Source organism: Ornithorhynchus anatinus, chromosome 12, assembly GCF_004115215.2.
Source record: "Ornithorhynchus anatinus isolate Pmale09 chromosome 12, mOrnAna1.pri.v4, whole genome shotgun sequence".
NCBI lineage: Eukaryota > Metazoa > Chordata > Mammalia > Monotremata > Ornithorhynchidae > Ornithorhynchus > Ornithorhynchus anatinus.
In genome coordinates, this window is record NC_041739.1 from 50310246 (window position 1) to 50327787 (window position 17542).

At 43.6% G+C, this 17542-nt stretch overlaps 1 protein-coding gene across 4 annotated transcripts in view; it reads left to right on the plus strand.

Annotated features, from left to right (window-relative positions):
- The window catches only part of STPG2 (sperm tail PG-rich repeat containing 2), a 419016-nt gene that overhangs the window by 388659 nt on the left and 12815 nt on the right, over window positions 1–17542 (plus strand). For 3 of the 4 annotated variants that reach the window (XM_039913717.1, XM_007668299.4, XM_039913718.1), the window contains 2 exons: window positions 3057–3190; window positions 7182–7476. In XM_039913717.1, the coding sequence (XP_039769651.1) occupies window positions 3057–3190; window position 7182 (135 nt within the window). In that variant the 3' untranslated portion in view covers window positions 7183–7476. Of the gene's footprint in view, window positions 1–3056; window positions 3191–7181; window positions 7477–17542 lie in introns of those variants that run through there. The other variant, XM_029076955.2, reaches the window with a different exon arrangement.

Below are 17542 nucleotides of genomic sequence, written 5' to 3' on the forward strand. Positions count from 1 at the left end.
AGTAAGCGCTCAATAAACACTATTGAATGAATGAATAATAAGGGAGACAGGCAATAAAATGAATTACAGGTAGGGGAAAGCAATGTGTATAAATGCTGTGATCTGTGGGTATGTCCCCAGATGTCCCCAGATGTTAGGAAATGTTGAAGTGGCAGAAGTGGGGAAAATAGATGGGGGGGATTATGAAAGATTAATCAGGGAAGGCCTCCTGGAGGAGCTGCAATTACAGAAAGATGAATAATTCAAAATGGATGGATTATTTTCAACTGCTTTATGTTGTTGAACAGCTGTAGCATTGAAGGAAGCCTATGTAATAATGATGGTGTCATTATTGTCTCCCCTCATAGACTGTTAGCTTCTTGTGGGCTAGGAACCTGTCTAGCAACTCATATTGTCATATGTCAAGCACCTAGTGCAGTGCTCTGCACACAGTAAATCGATCAATAAATGAGATTGATTGCTTGATCTCTGACCAATCATTCACATGCTTCTACTCTTTTATGGATGCTAATCCCAGATCCCCCACTTATCAGCCGTGTGACTTTGGGCCAGTCACTTAAGTTCTTGGTGCCTCAGTTACCTCACCTGTAAAATGGGGATTAAGACTGTGAACATCACGTGGGACAACTGACCACCTTGTATCTATCCCAGTGCTTAGAACAGTGCTTGGCACATAATAAGCATTTAACAAATAGCATTATTATTATTATTTAATTTCATTATTTTTTGTTTCCTTTTTTAAGGGTATTTGTTAAGTGATTATTCTGGGTCAAGCACTGTACTAAGCATTGGGGTAGGTACAAGTTAATTAGGTTGGACACAGTCCCTGTGCTGCATGGAGCTCACAATCTAAGTAGGAGGGGTTCATCTCTCTTATTTTTCCTTTCTAGCAGACTTTACTTCTGAAACACCCATATTCTTAAGTTCCATTTTCAAACAAACAGTGGCATTTATTGAGCATTTACTGTGGCACAGCACTGTACTAAGCACTTGGGGGAGTGCAATATTATGGCGTTGATGGATACGTTTCCTACACCCAACAAACTTACTATCTAGAGGGGGAGACAGACATTAATATCAATAAATAAGTTTATAGATATGTACATTTTGTATTTTCACATTCGGTCTTACTTCAAGACATTTGGGTTCTGTTCATTTATCCTCCTGGCATCATCTGTACGTTATGAACTCTGGACTGTAAGCTTGTTTTGGACAGGGAATGTATCTCTTTACTGTTGTATTGTACTTTCCTATGCGCTTAGTACAGTGCTCTGCACCCAGTAAGCACTCGATAAATATGATTGAATTAATGAATGAATATGCAACAGCGCTGACTTTTTTGTCTGGTCTCATTCCTCTGCCTAACACCTTCACACTGCTTTCTGTGATGCTTTGCCCACTTGATTCAGTGGAAAGAGCCCGGGCTTGGGAGTCAGAGGTCAAGGGTTCGAATCTCGGCTCTGCCACTTGTCAGCTGTATGACTGTGGGCAAGTCATTTCACTTCTCTGTGCCTCAGTTACCTCATCTGTAAAATGGGGATTAACTGTGAGCCTCACGTGGGACAACCCAATTACCCTGTATCTACCCCAGCACTTAGAACAGTGCTCTGCACATAGTGCTTAACAAATACCAACATTATTATTCTGTAATAAATAAATTTGCTTTAGCATTGTGACTCTCAATCATTTTCTTGCCCATCTTAAATAACGCATCCTTTTCTTTGTCCATGTGAAGATATTCCATCTTCTGGAACATCTTTATGCTGAAGGCTTCTGTCTCAGAGTTAGTTGTAATTATTTGACCTAATTTTTTATTTTTAGTGGTATTTGTTAAGCGCTTACCATGTGCCAGGTACTGTACTAAGAGCTGGGGTAGCTACGAGGTAAATTAGGTTGGACTCAGTCCCTGTCCCTGTCCTCCATGGGGTTCAGTCTTCATTCCCATTTTACAGATGAAGTAACTGAGACACAGAGGAATGTCGCTCCACTTGGTGTGTTGAGAAGATTGTATCTTTGAACCCACCCCTTTTAAAATTCTCACAGCACCCTCGCTATCTGCCCAGCCCTAGACTTGGGAGATTTTTGCTGTTTTATCAGGGTTATTCAGATCCAAGAAATAGCTTGACCTTCATTGTATGATTCCATCTTTTGACTTTGGAGGAAGCTGTATGGTTAAAAATGGGAATTAGGGCCTAAAAAGCTTAGTTTAGTTGTCAGAAAAGTTCTTGGCAGGAGAAAGCGCAGAACACCTCTGGAAGATAGTTTCAGAATTAATCTTAGGTTTGATAGTCCTAGTGTATAGCGAAGTCTTCGGAAGTCCTCAGTTAACAAGTACAGGTCCAGTAAGAATCAGAGGTTAGTTAGGTCTTAAATCATTGAGCGTCTCCAACATTTTAGTTATCCTTCTCTGTCCTTTAAGTCTCCCAAACTCCCCAGATTGAAAGAGGATCCAGTGTTCTGCTCTGAGGAGAGAGGCCTCAGCTCTGGACTTCCCTGAATGATGACAGCCTCGATATTTCTGGATTTCCTTACGGAATGATTGCCGTGCTTTCCAAGGAAACACCTGCTCCCTTTCCTGACCACTGCTGTTTCAGAGTTGGAGTTGGGTATTGGGAATTTGGGGAATGTATCGGGACACTCATTTGCCTTCCAGCCCCCATTCCCAAATGTTCCTTAGGTTTTCTTCTTTTGAAAATACTGGCTGAATTCTACATGTGCCATAAAAAGTTGGTCTTTATTTGATCTAATTTTGTTTATCTCTTTGCTGCACACATGCCTAGTGAATTTTACATTTTCTGCCAAATATTCCCACACCATGATATTTGGGCCAAATTTCCTTTTCCCCATCTCATTCTGTCATCTGTGTAATCACAATTTCTCCTTGGAAAGAGAATGATGGAAAAAATAGTAACCTGAGAATCTAAACTTAAGGATGAATTGGTTTCAAGGTAAAGCACGATCTTCATTTAAAAGGTGTTAGGTTAAAATCATTGATTTTTCAATATTTCCCTTAAAGGATTAAAACCTGCTGTTTTTTTCAATTTGGATCTCCCCAGCTCAGCCCGGTTTTTAGAGACACAGTCCTGAAGGGCACTTTTAATGCCACCTTGCCTAATCCTCTGTTGAAACCAGTGGAAAACCCACCAACCAGACCTGACCCTTTAGGAGAGAAACTTGGGATACCAAAATGGTGAGTATATACCAGATTTCATTAAAAAATGCAGAGGCCTCAGAGCTGAGGTCCTTATATTCAGGAATTGAGATATTGTATGTAAACTAGCCTGGATCCTTGTTCCCCATGACCCTGCCTCTTCTCCTCTTTTGGGAAGTCCAATGTTTATTCTGATGGGGTGGGACTAAGTGTTTAATACAGTGCTCTGCACAAAATAAGTGCTTAATAAATATGATTGAATAAGTGTGTGCAAAGAAAGGAAGAGGTTTTATTGGACAATATCAGGGCATAGGTTAAAACAAAAGGAGTACAACTATTTCTGTTGATCCCTGTTCTTTCAAAGAAGCAGCATTTCCTGATGGATAGAGCGTGGACCTGGAATTAGAAGAAACTGGGTTCTAATCCCAGCCCTGCCACTTTTCTGTTCGGGGACCTTGGGCAAGTCACTTAGCTTCTCTGTGCCTCAGTTACCTCGACTGTAAAGTGGGGATTAAGACTGTGAGCCCCATATGGGACAGGACTGTGTCCAACCTGATTAACTCGTATCTACCCCAGCACTTCCAACAGTATTCATTCATTCATTCAATAGTATTTATTGAGCGCTTACTATGTGCAGAGCACTGTACTAAGCGCTTGGGATGAACAAGTCGGCAACAGATAGAGACAGTCCCTGCCGTTTGACGGGCTTACAGTCTAATCGGGGGAGACGGACAGACAAGAACAATGGCACTAAACAGCGTCAAGGGGAAGAACATCTCGTAAAAACAATGGCAACTAAATAGAATCAAGGCGATGTACAATTCATTAACAAAATAAATAGGGTAACGAAAATATATACAGTTGAGCGGACGAGTACAGTGCCGTGGGGATGGGAAGGGAGAGGTGGAGGAGCAGAGGGAAAAGGGGAAAATGAGGCTTTAGCTGCGGAGAGGTAAAGGGGGGATGGCAGAGGGAGTAGAGGGGGAAGAGGAGCTCAGTCTGGGAAGGCCTCTTGGAGGAGGTGATTTTTAAGTAAGGTTTTGAAGAGGGAAAGAGAATCAGTTTGGCGGAGGTGAGGAGGGAGGGCGTTCCAGGACCGCGGGAGGACGTGACCCAGGGGTCGACGGCGGGATAGGCGAGACCGAGGGACGGCGAGGAGGTGGGCGGCAGAGGAGCGGAGCGTGCGGGGTGGGCGGTAGAAAGAGAGAAGGGAGGAGAGGTAGGAAGGGGCAAGGTGATGGAGAGCCTCGAAGCCTAGAGTGAGGAGTTTTTGTTTGGAGCGGAGGTCGATAGGCAACCACTGGAGTTGTTTAAGAAGGGGAGTGACATGCCCAGATCGTTTCTGTGGGAAGATGAGCCGGGCAGCGGAGTGAAGAATAGACCGGAGCGGGGCGAGAGAGGAGGAAGGGAGGTCAGAGAGAAGGCTGACACAGTAGTCTAGCCAGGATATAACGAGAGCCCGCAATAGTAAGGTAGCCGTTTGGGTGGAGAGGAAAGGGCGGTCTTGGCACACAGTTAAGCACTTAACAAATGAATATCACAGTTATTATTGCTATTATAGGATGATGTCATCTAGGTCTCAAAAGTCATTTTATTTTTTTCTTTATTCAATTTAAGCACTTACTACGTTCCAGACACTCTATTAAGGGCTGGGCTGGAAACAAGCTAATCAGGTTGGCCTCTGTCCCACACAGGACTCACAGTCTCCAACCCCATTTTACAGATGAGGTAACTGGGGTGCAGTGAAGTGAACCTTCCTAAGTCACATAGACAAGTGGCAGAGCTGGCATTAGAACCCATGTCCTTCTCACTTCTGACTCTCCTGGGCTTGGGAATCAGAGGTCTTGGGTTCAGAGTTCCTGTGTTCGAATCCCAGCTCTGCCAATTGTCAGCTGTGTGACTGTGGGCAAGTCACTTAACTTCTCTATGCCTCAGTTCCCTCATCTGTAAAATGGGGATCAACTGTGAGTCTCACGTGGGACAACCTGATTACCCTGTATCTACCCAGCGTTTAGAACAGTGCTCTGCACATAGTAAGCGCTTAACAAATACATTATTAATCCCAGATCCTCCACTCGTCAGTTATTTGACTTTGGGCAAGTCATTTCACTTCTCTCTCCCTCAGTTCCCTCGTCTGTAAAATGGGGATTAAGACTGTGAGCCCCAAATGGGACAACCTGATAATCTTGTATCTCCCCTAGCACTTAGAACAGTGCTTAGCACATAGTAAGCCTTAACAAGTGCCATCATCATTATTATTATTAATATTCTGACTTCCAGGCCCCTGGTCTATCCACTAGACACACTGCTTCTGCCCTGTCATTTTTACTGTCTTTTTATATCTTACCTTCTGTGACTACTCGGAGCCGTGCTGTCACATGATACAATACACACTATGGACTGTAGTCAGTCGCCTTAGCAACAGAAAACTCAATGCCTTTGGTGAATTTTATCTTTGGAACCTCACCTTAGTAGCTGCCTTTATAATTCTACAGTTGCAGAAAAGTGCAGAGTCCAACACTGAGCCCTTTAGACCATTTTTGATCTTGTAGGACTTAGTATGATGCCTGGTACGTAGTAAGCCCTTAACAAATGCCATCATTATGAATTATTATTATTATTATTACTACAATAGCATTTGAAATCATCGAGAGATCGGGGCTCTGGAATGTTTTCAAGATCTAGTGAGGAACAGCTGCAAGCAGTGAAACATGGCGTTCATTCACCACCTTGGGCGAGCTACTTAATTTTTCTATGCCTCAGTTTCATCAGTTGTTAAAATGAGGATTAAATAGCTATTCTCCCTCCTTAAGCAGTGGCCTCTATGTGTTGGATATCATAAGCTCCTAGAGGGCAGGGATCTTGTCCAGCTACTCTAAGGTACTCGCTCAAGAACTTTAATATAGTATTCTGTACTTGGTTTTTAATACTATCGATTGGCCGGTTGTGTTGGATCTTCAGTGTGGCACATAGTAAGTGCTTAATATTCAATCAATCAATCGATGGAATTTATTTAGTGCTTACTATGCGCAGAGCACTGTAGGAAGCTTTTGGGAGAGTACAGTACAACAGAATTAGCAGACAAGTTCCCTGCTCATAATGAGCTTACAGTCTAGAGGGAGAGATGGATATTAATATGAAGAAGCAATTCATAAAAAATAATTTAAAGATATGACATAAATGGTGAAGGGTCAGGAGGGGACCCGACCAAATGTCACCCAAAGGTCACAGACCTAAGTGGAGAGGTGATGCAGAAGGGAGAGTGAGCTGGGGAAAAGAGAGCTTTAATAGGGGAAGACCTCTTGGTGGGGACATTACCTTAATGGGAAACAGCATGGCGTAGTAGATAGAACACGGACCTGGGAGGCAGAAGGTCATGAGTTCCAATCCCGACTGCCAATTGTCTGCCATGTGACCCTGGGCATGATGCTTCACTTCTCTGTGCCGTGGTTACTTCATCTGTAAAATGGGGATTGAGACTGTGAGCCCCACATGGGACAGAGACTGCCTCCAACCTGATTTAATACAGTGCCTGGCACATAGTAAGCTCTTACCAAATATAATTATTATTATTATGATTATTAATAATGCTAAATACCATCCTCATTGTTAACATCATCGTCATTACTGTTATTAAAGATTGGAGCATAAAGATGCAAAGTTGAAAATGGCAACCAGCCCATATAGGAAAAAGCCTGTAACACAAACAGGATCTATCCTTACTTCGACAAGCCCCCATCATCTTTTCCTCTGCGGTCAATAGCAACTTTTTTAAAAATGAAGGATGGCTATATACAGTAAAGGTGGTAAACTGTAAGTGCAGAACAAGCAGCACATAGCATGACTTACTAGCTATTTCCATTACCCTATAGCAAATTGATCGATTCAGTGTGAAATCTTCGTGCCATTGAATTTTGCATTTCAAATAAGATGCGGAGCAACTCGAATGTGTTAAATATGCTGAAAAAAGTCTCCAGTTCAGCTTCAGGAAGTGCACTTACTGTAATGGAGTCTTATTTTCTTTCCACAGACTTATTCCAATATTAGTATCCAGCAATAGAGCCAGCGGAAAGTTCCTTTCACAAAGAAATACCTCCATTTTGATGATCTCCAAGAACCACTCAGAGAAATGTAAATTGCTCTGCTAACCTCAAGAGATAGAAAACCTTTTCTTGCAAAACATTTTACTTCATTCATCTTTCCTTTCTGCTTTCGCCCCGTTCCAGAGGAAGCATAGATCCATCCGCTTCAATCTCCCTCAACATACGTTACTTGTGGTTTCTCTTGCCCGAGTACAAAGCCGCATAAAAGATATGTGACGGAAAGGCTTTTTCGTGTCTGTTTCTTAACTTCATCCTGTAAGCGTTGAATGCTATTGGCATGAAAACCAAGATGGATGCAGGGTATCCAGCCTACTCATCTAACAGAGAAATTGTCCTATATATCACTTCCGAGATATACGGAAGAAGAGGCACGAAGTTCAAGTCCATAATAATAATGGTGGTGGTGGTAAAGTTCTTCTTCTTCCTCTTCCTTCCTTCCTTCTTTCTTCTTCTTCTTCTCTATTTACTGAGCACTTACTGTGTGCAAAGCACTGTGCTAATCGCTTGGGAGGATACAAGGTGATCAGGTTGACCCACGTGGGGCTCACAGTTTTAATCCCCATTTTACAGATCAAAGGAACTGAGGCACAGAGAAGTTAAGTGACTTGCCCAAAGTCACACAGCTGGCCAGCGGCATAGCTGGGATTCGAACCCATGACCTCTGACTCCCAAGCCCGGGCTCTTTCCACTGAGCCTGGCTGCTTGGGAAGAGAGTGATGGTGTGGTGGATTTGAGGAGAGAGGGCGTTCCAGGCCAGAGGCAGGATGTAGGCAAGGGGTCAGTGACGTTACATGAGTTTGAAGGATAGTGAGAAGGTTAGCACTAGAGGAGGGAAATGTGCAGGCTGGGTTGTAATAGATCATATTCATCGAGCACTTACTATGTGCAGAGCACTGTACTAAGCGCTTGGGAGACTGCAATACAACAATAAACAGACACATACTCTGCCCACAACAGGCTTACGAATCAGCATGGATTGATTGACTGACTGACTTGTAGAAAGAGCATGACTCTAGGAATAAAGATACCTGGGTTCTAGTCAATAACTTGATTAATGGTACTTTTTGAGCACTTACTATGTGTAGAGCACTGCACTAAATGCTTGAGAGAGCACAATGCAACAGAATTAAAGGACACGTTCCCTGCCCACAATGAGCCATGTTCTAGAGGGGGAGACAGACATAAAATATAAATGAGTAATCCGAGCTTCGTCTCTCACCTTCTATGTGACTTTGGGAAAGTGACTTAATTTGTCTGCGCCTCAGTTTCCTCACCTGTTAAATGGAGATTAAATACCTGTTGCCCCAAATGCTTAGTGCAGTAGTCTGCACAAAGTGAGCACTCAATCCATGCTGTTGATTAAATGACTGTGAGCCCCTTATGAAAAGGAGACTATATCTGATTTACTTGCATTGAATCTGCCCCAGTGTTTAACACACAGTGAGCTCCTAACATTTACCACCGTTATTACTATTATCCACATGGGGCTCGTGATCTATAGGGGAGGCAGAACGGGTATTGAATCCCCATTTTACAGATGAGGAAAATGAGGCATGAGAGGTGAACTGACTTGCCTAAGGTCACGCAGCGGGCTAGTGGCAGAGCTGGGGTTAGAACCCAGGACCTCTGATTCCCAGGCCCGTGCTCCTTCCACTTGGCCACACTGCTTTTCTACAGGCTGTGAAATTAAGACTAATTTTTCATTGTTGCCATATAAATGTAAACTGCTGGTCTTAGCTAAATAGTAGGAGCTAACTACCAATTAAAAAGCATTCTGCAATAGATCATTGCTGTGTTCAGCAATAAAGAGCTTTGGATTTACTGTAACCATCAATAATGTTTTTTATCACTGCCTAATAAAGACCAGCTTAGCTGTGAGATCCCATTCCATTAGAGCAACATCCTCGGATATTTTCACCATGCAACATCCTTCAGGTGTCTAGATCCCGGCCTCCTGTCTCCCCTCAGACAACCTTGCAGTTCAGAAAGCAGAGACAAGATCGTCCCATCGAGACTCTATTTCATGCTCGTGGTTTTTCCATGCAGTTTTACCAAAACAAAAGCAGCTTTTTATAGCAGGAGTGGCCTAGTGGAATAGAGCCGGGCCTGGGAGTCAGGAGGACCTAGGTTCTAATCCTGACTCCACCACTTGCCTGCTGTGTGACCTTGGGCAAATCACGTAATTTTCACAGTGCCTCAGGTCCCTCACCTGGAAAATGGGTTTACAACTGTGAGCTCTATGTGGGACAGGGACTGTGCCCAACCTGATTATCTTGAGAAGTAACATGGCCTAGTGGATAGAGCACGGGCCTGGGAATCAAAAGGACTTGGGTTCTAATTCCGATTCCACCACGTGCCTGCTGTGTGACCTTGGTCACGTCACTTCACTTCTCTGGGCCTCAATTACCTCATCTGTAAAATGAGGATTAACAGTGTGAGCCCCATGTGGGATAGAGACTACGTCCAACGTGACTAACTCGAACCTTCCCTAGTGCTTGGCATATTGTAAGCACTTAACAAGTACCATTATAATTGTAATTATTATTATTATTATTGTTAAGGTGCTTGCAGGCTAAACTTGGAGATGGGCATTAAAATAAACTATGGATATGGACATAAGTGCTGTGGGGCTGAGGGTGAAATGAATATTTAAGGGATATAAATCCAAGTGCATAGGTGATGCAGAAAGGGGAGGGAGAAAGGGAAAAGAGAACTTAATCTGGAAAGGCCTCTTGGATTGAATGTTTTAGCAAGGGTCTATTTCCTTTCTTCTTATTTCTTGCCATAGATACACCTACTAATTCTACTGTGGTGCATCAGCAACATAGTAGGTGAAGAGAATACATAGATAAGAGGGTTAGCATTTGGGCATCTGCTGTCAGTTCATCACTTGAAGAACCACAGCCATCATTTCTAATGTGATACCAGTCATAATGAATGGCTAATTTGAAAACTCCTGCATCTCGGTAATAATTATAGCATTTGTTGAGCACTTACTGTGCTCCAGATACGGCCCTAGATAGAAGATAATCGGGTCGGAGACTGGCCCTCTTGTGTGGGACTCAAAAGCTAAAGGTGAGGGAGAATAGGTATTGAATCCTCATTTTACAGATAAGAAAACGGACACAGAGAAGTTAAGTGACTTGTTAAGGTCACCCAGCAGGTAAGGGGTGGGGCTGGGATTAGAACCCAGTTCCTCTAACTCGCAGGACCGGGGTACTTCTATTAGATCACCCTGATTCTTGGTGATTTCTGTTTATATCCTCCTGAGAAGCAGCATGGCCTACCGGTTAGAGAACAGGCCTACGAGTCAGAAGGATCTGGGTCCTTCCAAGTCATGCTATGGATTAAGGGCTAACTGTGCCAAATGTTATGGAAGATACAAGATCATCAGGTCAGACCCAGTCCCAGGGCTCATTCATTCAATCATTCATTCAATCGTATTTATTGAGCGCTTAGCGTGTGCGGAGCTCTGTACTAACCACTTGGAAAGTACAATTCAGCACTAAGAATAATTCAGCAATAAGAACTAAGAGCTGCTATTTGATGCCCATTTTATGGGTGAGGAAACCGAGGAACAAAAGGTTAAGTGATCTGCCCAAGGTCACCCAGATGGCCTATAGCAGAGCTAAGATTAGAAATCCGGTCAGGGGTAAATAGGTAGTCTCACTGATTCCAGTTCTAAGTGGTAGTATTTATTTTTATGAAGAACTTATTATATAACTATAGACTCTAGTATATTTATATTCTCTAATATAGAGAGTGTATTGTATATACTCTCATATATTTGTTTATATTAATGTCTGTTTCCCCCTCTAGACTCTCATCTCATTGTGGCTGGGCAGTGTGTCCGTTTGTTGTTCTGTCATACTTTCCCAAGCACTTGATACGGTGCTCTGCACACAGTAAGCCCTCAATAACCCTGACTGACTGGCTGATAAACACTATGATGCATACCCGGTAATCAGATCGGGCACAATCTGAACCCAGAGACAGTATTGGAGATTGAGACCTTTCCTGTATCAGAGCCCATTTCCCAGTGCCCATTTGTTCCATTGGCACCAACTTCTCGCAGTTCTGCCAGCAAGAAGCACCCATCGCTGCCCAGTTCTGTACCTGTCAACTGACGTCACGCCCCTTCTTGCCGATCAACCTGCATAACTCACTTCAGGGTTTCCTCTGTGACTCAGCTGCCCTTTCCGTTCGAATCCATCTCCAGGGTCAGAAGGAAATTAGTCAAGTCCGGCTATTGATCTCAGGAGGGGAGGATTGAATTTACGCAGCGGGGCTCCTTTGCTAGAGAGCGGAGTTGTCCGAACATCCTACCGACTTCCTGTTGATCAATGCTGTATATTCCAGTGCCCAATTCCACCAAAGGGCCTAAATCACGGCGCACACAAACTGTTGTTTTCGAAACCTTTTAATCTAATTGGAAAAAATCCTCCTTCCTCCCGATAATAAACAGGCACTAAACTGTCTGCCCCTAATTGAGCGACAGTAATTTATGGGGGTTCCCAGTGCTTCCTTTCCTTTTAATCAGCGGCCTGCGTTCTGTCTTCAACCAGTAAAACCCAAGGTTCTGACTGAAGGCACGTGCTAAGCATCGCCAAGGAATCATTCATTTTGGTGGTTGGCTGGTGCCGTGCCCTGATGCTTCCTATCTGATCCCTGCCCCTCATCAAGACTGTAAGTTCATCGTGGGCAGGGAATGTGTCTGTTTATTCTTATATTGTATCTCCCAAGCGCTTAGTACAGTTCTCTGCACACTGGAAGTACTCAATAAATACGATTGAATGAATGAAATCCAGTCAGATGGCAGAGACCGCTTGATCTCAGCATTTCCTCAAACTGCTCCGAAAAAGGTAGCCTAACCCCCCCTCGGGGTTCACGTCCTATGTCTGTCAATCATGGGTATTTATTGAGCACTTACTATGTGCAGAACACTAGATGAAGCGGTTGGGAGAGTACGGTATAACAGTTGGTAGACAGGTTCCCTTCCACAAGGGGATTACAAGCTAGAGGGGAAGCCTACAGAGTAAAGGTGAGAACACAGCTCTGGGAATCAGGGATGGCAAAGTCAATCAGTCAGTCAGTTGTACTTACTGAGCACTTATTGTATGCAGAACACTGTACTAAGCACTTAGGAGAGGACAATACAACAACATAGACACATTTCCTGCCCACAAGGAGTTACAAGTGGCAGAGCCAGGAGACCTGGGTTTAAACATGTCCCTACCACTTGCCTTCAGTGTGACCTTGGGCAAATCACATAACTTCTTTTTGCCTCAGTTTCCAGCGTGATTATCTTGTGTCTACCCCTAGTTGTAAGTGTGGTGCTTGGCACATAATAAGTGCTTAACTAATGCCCCAATGATTATCTCTTCAGGTTGGACACCATCCCTGTCCCATGTGGGACTCACAGTTTGGGAGTCAGAGGACATGGGTTCTAATCCCAGCTCCATCACTTGTTTGTGCCTCACTTCTCTGTGCCTCAGTTCCCTCATCTGTAAAATGGGAATTAAGACTCTGAGCCCCACTGAGACAACCTGATTACCTTTTATCTACCCCAGCGCTTACCACATAGTAAACCCTTAAAAAATACCACTATTATTATAAATGGGTAATGAATCCTGATTTACAAATGAGGAAGATGAGAAACTCCTCCGAGGTCACAGTGTGGGAAATTGGTAGAGTAGGGATTAGAACCCATGTCTTTTGATTTCCACATCCTCCTTCCACTAGGCCACAGTGCTTCCTTAGTGCAGTTTTCTGTCCTGAAGTTTTCAGAACAAAAGCTTTAGACTGTTCTCCACCAGGGACTCCTTCAGTGCCACTGCCTGTGGCCTGTCAGGAGGACAATCCCCTCTGAAGCCTGGTGGATGTTGTTTGCGTCCCCTCTCATTCATTCAATAGTATTTATTGAGCACTTACTATGTGCAGAGCACTGTACTAAGAGCTTGGAACGTACACTTCGGCAAACAGAGACAATTCCTGCCCATTGATGAGTTTACAGTCTAATCGGGGGAGACAGACAAAAACAATAGCAATAAATAGAATCAAGGGGACTCTCTCCCTCAGACTGTTTACCCAGCCATTCCCAGCTGTGCCCGTTACAAACTGGGCCCGGTGGGCCTCTCTACTCTTTCTACCGGGGGTCTGGTTGTTAGCTAATGCCACTGGAGAGTGTTCGGGACCCAAAGAAGAACACTACTGGAGAGGCCACAGAACAAAAAAGTGGCAGAGCCAGAAGACCTTCTGACTTCCAGACCCGTGTTCTATCCACTAGGCCACGCTGCTTCCTTTACCCAACCGACATCTCTCAGCTCTAAGTATAAGGTTAGGAGGTTGTCTCACGTGGGGCTCAGTGCCCTTTTACAGAGGAGGTCACTGAGGCACAGAGAAGTCAAGTGACTTGTCTAAAGTCACATAGCTGACAAGTGGCGGATCAGGGATTAGAACCCATGACCTCTGTTTCCCAAGCCCATGTTCTTCGAGGACAGATTCTGAGAAGGTCAAAATGGTGCTCGGTCCTGTATCCAAGATGAAAATATTTGAGGCAGTATCCCCAGAAAAGAAAACAGCCCCTCAGGTGATCCAGATAGCAGGGATGAATTTTGGCAGAAAACCCCGCTTTACAGACAATCCTGGGAGCAGAGACATCTGCTTCAAAAGCAAGGGACTGTGGGTGATTTTCGGCTCCATGCCATTGAGGGTACATTGCTATTAAAATCCATGGCCCATGGATTTGATATTCGTGTGCAATGTTTACTGTTCTATGGCACTTTTTCTCCACAAAGAATAACCTTGAAAATCTGGCAGCCAACCCACCGCTTCACTAAGTACCGACTGAGCTCTGAGCGGGATTTAGAGGGCAAACAGAAGACAGTTTTCATCACCGAAGATCTTGCAGTGTACCTTGCCAATTATAATCAGTCCTGGAAATTACTTCCCTTTTAAAATAATGAGAACAACTCGAATTGGTCTAGCCCTTTCATTTTTTCATGAATACTTTCCCTTCTCATTTGATTTCAGTTACCTCATCTGTAAAATGGGGATTAAGACTATGAGCCTCACGTGGGACAATCTGATGACCCTGTATCTACCCCAGCACTTAGAACAGTCCTCTGCACGTAGTAAACGCTTAACAAATACCAACATTATTATTATTATTATCTGTCTTGCATCCCTGGCAGGTTGGGAAGCTGGTATTACTATCTCCATTTTACAGATGAGGAAACTGAGGCACAGAGAAGTTAAGTGACTTGCTTGAGGTCCCACAGCAGGCCAGAATATAGATCCGTCCCTATGTGCCCAATCTGATGATAACAATAATAAATTATAATAACTATATGTGGGGAAGCAGCGTGGTTTAGTGGAAAGAGCATGGGCTTGGGAATCAGAGGTCGTGGGTTCTAATCCAGCTCCGCCACTTGTCGGCTGTGTGACTTTAGACAAGTCACTTCTCTGTGCCTCAGTGACCTCATCTGTAAAAGGGGAATTAAGGCTTTGAGCCCCACGCGGGACAACCTGATAACCTTGTGATAAAAAAGATTGAATGAATGAAAGAATAGAACAGTGCTTGGCACATAATAAGCGCTTAACAAATTATTATTATTATTGTAATAATCCCTCACTAAGTCTTCATTTCCCCTACTCCCTCTCCCTTCTGTGTCACCAATGCACTTGGATCTCTACCCTTTAATCAAATGATATTCACAGTCAGCTTCAGCCCCATTGAACTTCTATAAATATCCTTATACCCTGAAACTTCACCCATCTGTAATTTTGTTCGATATCTCTCTCCCTCTCTAGACTCTAAGCTCTTTGTGGGTGGGGAATGGCATCTACCAGTTCTGTTGAATTGTACTCTCCCAAGGTCTTATAATATGTTGCTCTGAACACATTAGGTGTTCAACGAATTGCACTAATCGATTAATCTTCCCATAGTGGGGACTGAGAACACTTACAGATGAAAGGACATTGACAACCAGAGCCAAGTGCTGATACATTCAGGCAATTAATGCAGTTTTTGCCAGAGATATAACCACCAGATCGAAAAGTTCTTCCAGTCCGTCAAGAGGTCTCAGCATCATTGTCTTGTTTCTGACCTGTAGCTACTCCATGGTCGCATCTCCCCCAGAATGCCCCACCTCTATGGGCAATCATTCTGGGAGTGGATCCATATAGGTTTCTAGGGTCAAAATCCGGAATAATTGTTAAGGGCTTATTATGTGGTTCACCATCAGCTTCTTTCATGTGGTTAAACTTGTGCCTCGGCCCTCGACTCTCTCCCATGCCACTGCCACCCAGCACAGGGGAGTTTTGACTTGTAGCCATTTGCCTTCCACTCGCTAGCCACTGGCCAAGCAAGGAATGGAACGGACAGGCCTCTGCTTGACTCTCCCTCCCGTAGTCGAGACCATTAGAGGACCGGAAACTCTCCAGGTGCCACCCTGAGAGGGGTCTCACTCTCATACTCCCCGAGGAAATCTGAGATAACACCCTAGCAGGTAGCGGACCCCCTGAGGGACAAGGGACCGTCTCTAATTCCAATCTACATATACTCTCCCAGTGCTTAGTACAGTGCTCTGTACACGCTAAGTCCTTGATAAATGCTACTACCATATAATGTCTTTAGAAATGAGTAAAGGTGCTTGCTGGCAGTGAGTGTGGGCGTCTAATTGGCAAAACATCATCTGACAATTTCCGCTTGGATACAGCGCAGAATGGAATGTAGATATCTGTCTTTGAACTAGTGAATTGATTTAGGGATGAAGCGTGTCCACTAACTTTATCGTGATCTCCCAAACATTTAGTACAGTGCGTTGCACAGAGTAAGTGCCCAGTAAAGACTTAGTTCAGCACACCGTACCAGGCTGATAAACCTACAACTGTAGGGATTTACATCTATATCCATCTAACTATAAGTATATATCTACATATGTATATGTGTATGTGTGTATATAAAAATAATAATTATGGCATTTGTTAAGCGCTATGTGCCAAGCACTGTTCTAAACGTGGGGATAGATACAAAGTATACATCTATATCTATCTATATATATACACAGCTATCTCTATCCAACTCTATATCTCTATTCGTATCTAGATCTCTATATATCTAGATTGTAAATACTTTTGGACAGGGAACGTCTGCTCATTCTGTAGTATGGAATTTTTCCAAATGTATGGAACTTTTCCAAATGCTTAGCATAGTGCTCTTCACATATTAAGTGCTTGGTAAGTATTTTTGTTTGATATGGCTTAATGGAAAGAGCACCAGCTTGGGAGTCAGACGTCATGGGTTCTAATCCCTGCTCTCGCACTCATCAGCTGCGTGATTTCGGGCAAGCCACTTCTTTGTGCCTCAGTTACCTCATCTGAATGGGGATTGAGAGTGCGGGCCCCAAGTGGGGCAACCTGATTACCTTGTATCTAGCCCAGCACTTAGAACAGTGCTTGACACATAGTAAGTGCTTAACAAATATGTATACTATACAAACACATGTATTGTATATCCTAACACCCACAGGCATACATAAATTTTTCTATAATATATATGTAGATATTTATCTTACTATCAAAGTCTTCCTGCACAGGGAAATTAATTGTTGCATTTGCTCAGCACTTACTATGTCCCAAGCACTGTAGAGAGGTAGGTACACCTCGCGTTAAGGATGTCAGGCTAGTTGTAATCTCCATGAAGACATGGATTGTGTCTTTCACCTCCACTGGCTTGTTAGCTTCTAGAGGGCAGAGATCTGGTTTTCCAACTGTGTTGTACTCTCTTAAAAACTTAGTTCAGTGCTCTGCACATAATAAGGGCTCAGTAAATATCATCGGTTGAATGACTGTACTCTTCCCAACCACTTAAGTACAGTGCCCTACATATGGTACATGCTCAATTACTATGGATTGATCAATTCCCCAAATTCCCCCGGTTGAATAATTCATAGTATTTACTGAGCACTTACCGTATGCAGAGCGCTGTACTAAGCACTTGGGAAAGTACAACACAGGAGAGTTCATTCATTCATGCAGTTGTATTTATCGAGTGCTTACTCTGTGCCAAGCATTGTAATAAGCACTTGGGGGAGAGTTTTTAGGCGGGTCCCCTGCCTTTAAGGAGTTTATAGTGTTCGGAAGCTTGTAGATTGAAGGACCCCCCTGAATTCTCTGATTTACGCACATGCTCCCTATACGGCTAGAACACTGGGTCAGGGCTTCTCTGGTTTTGCCTGGTTTTACCAATGGGTTGGACGAGACCAGGTGCCCTCTGATCACATGA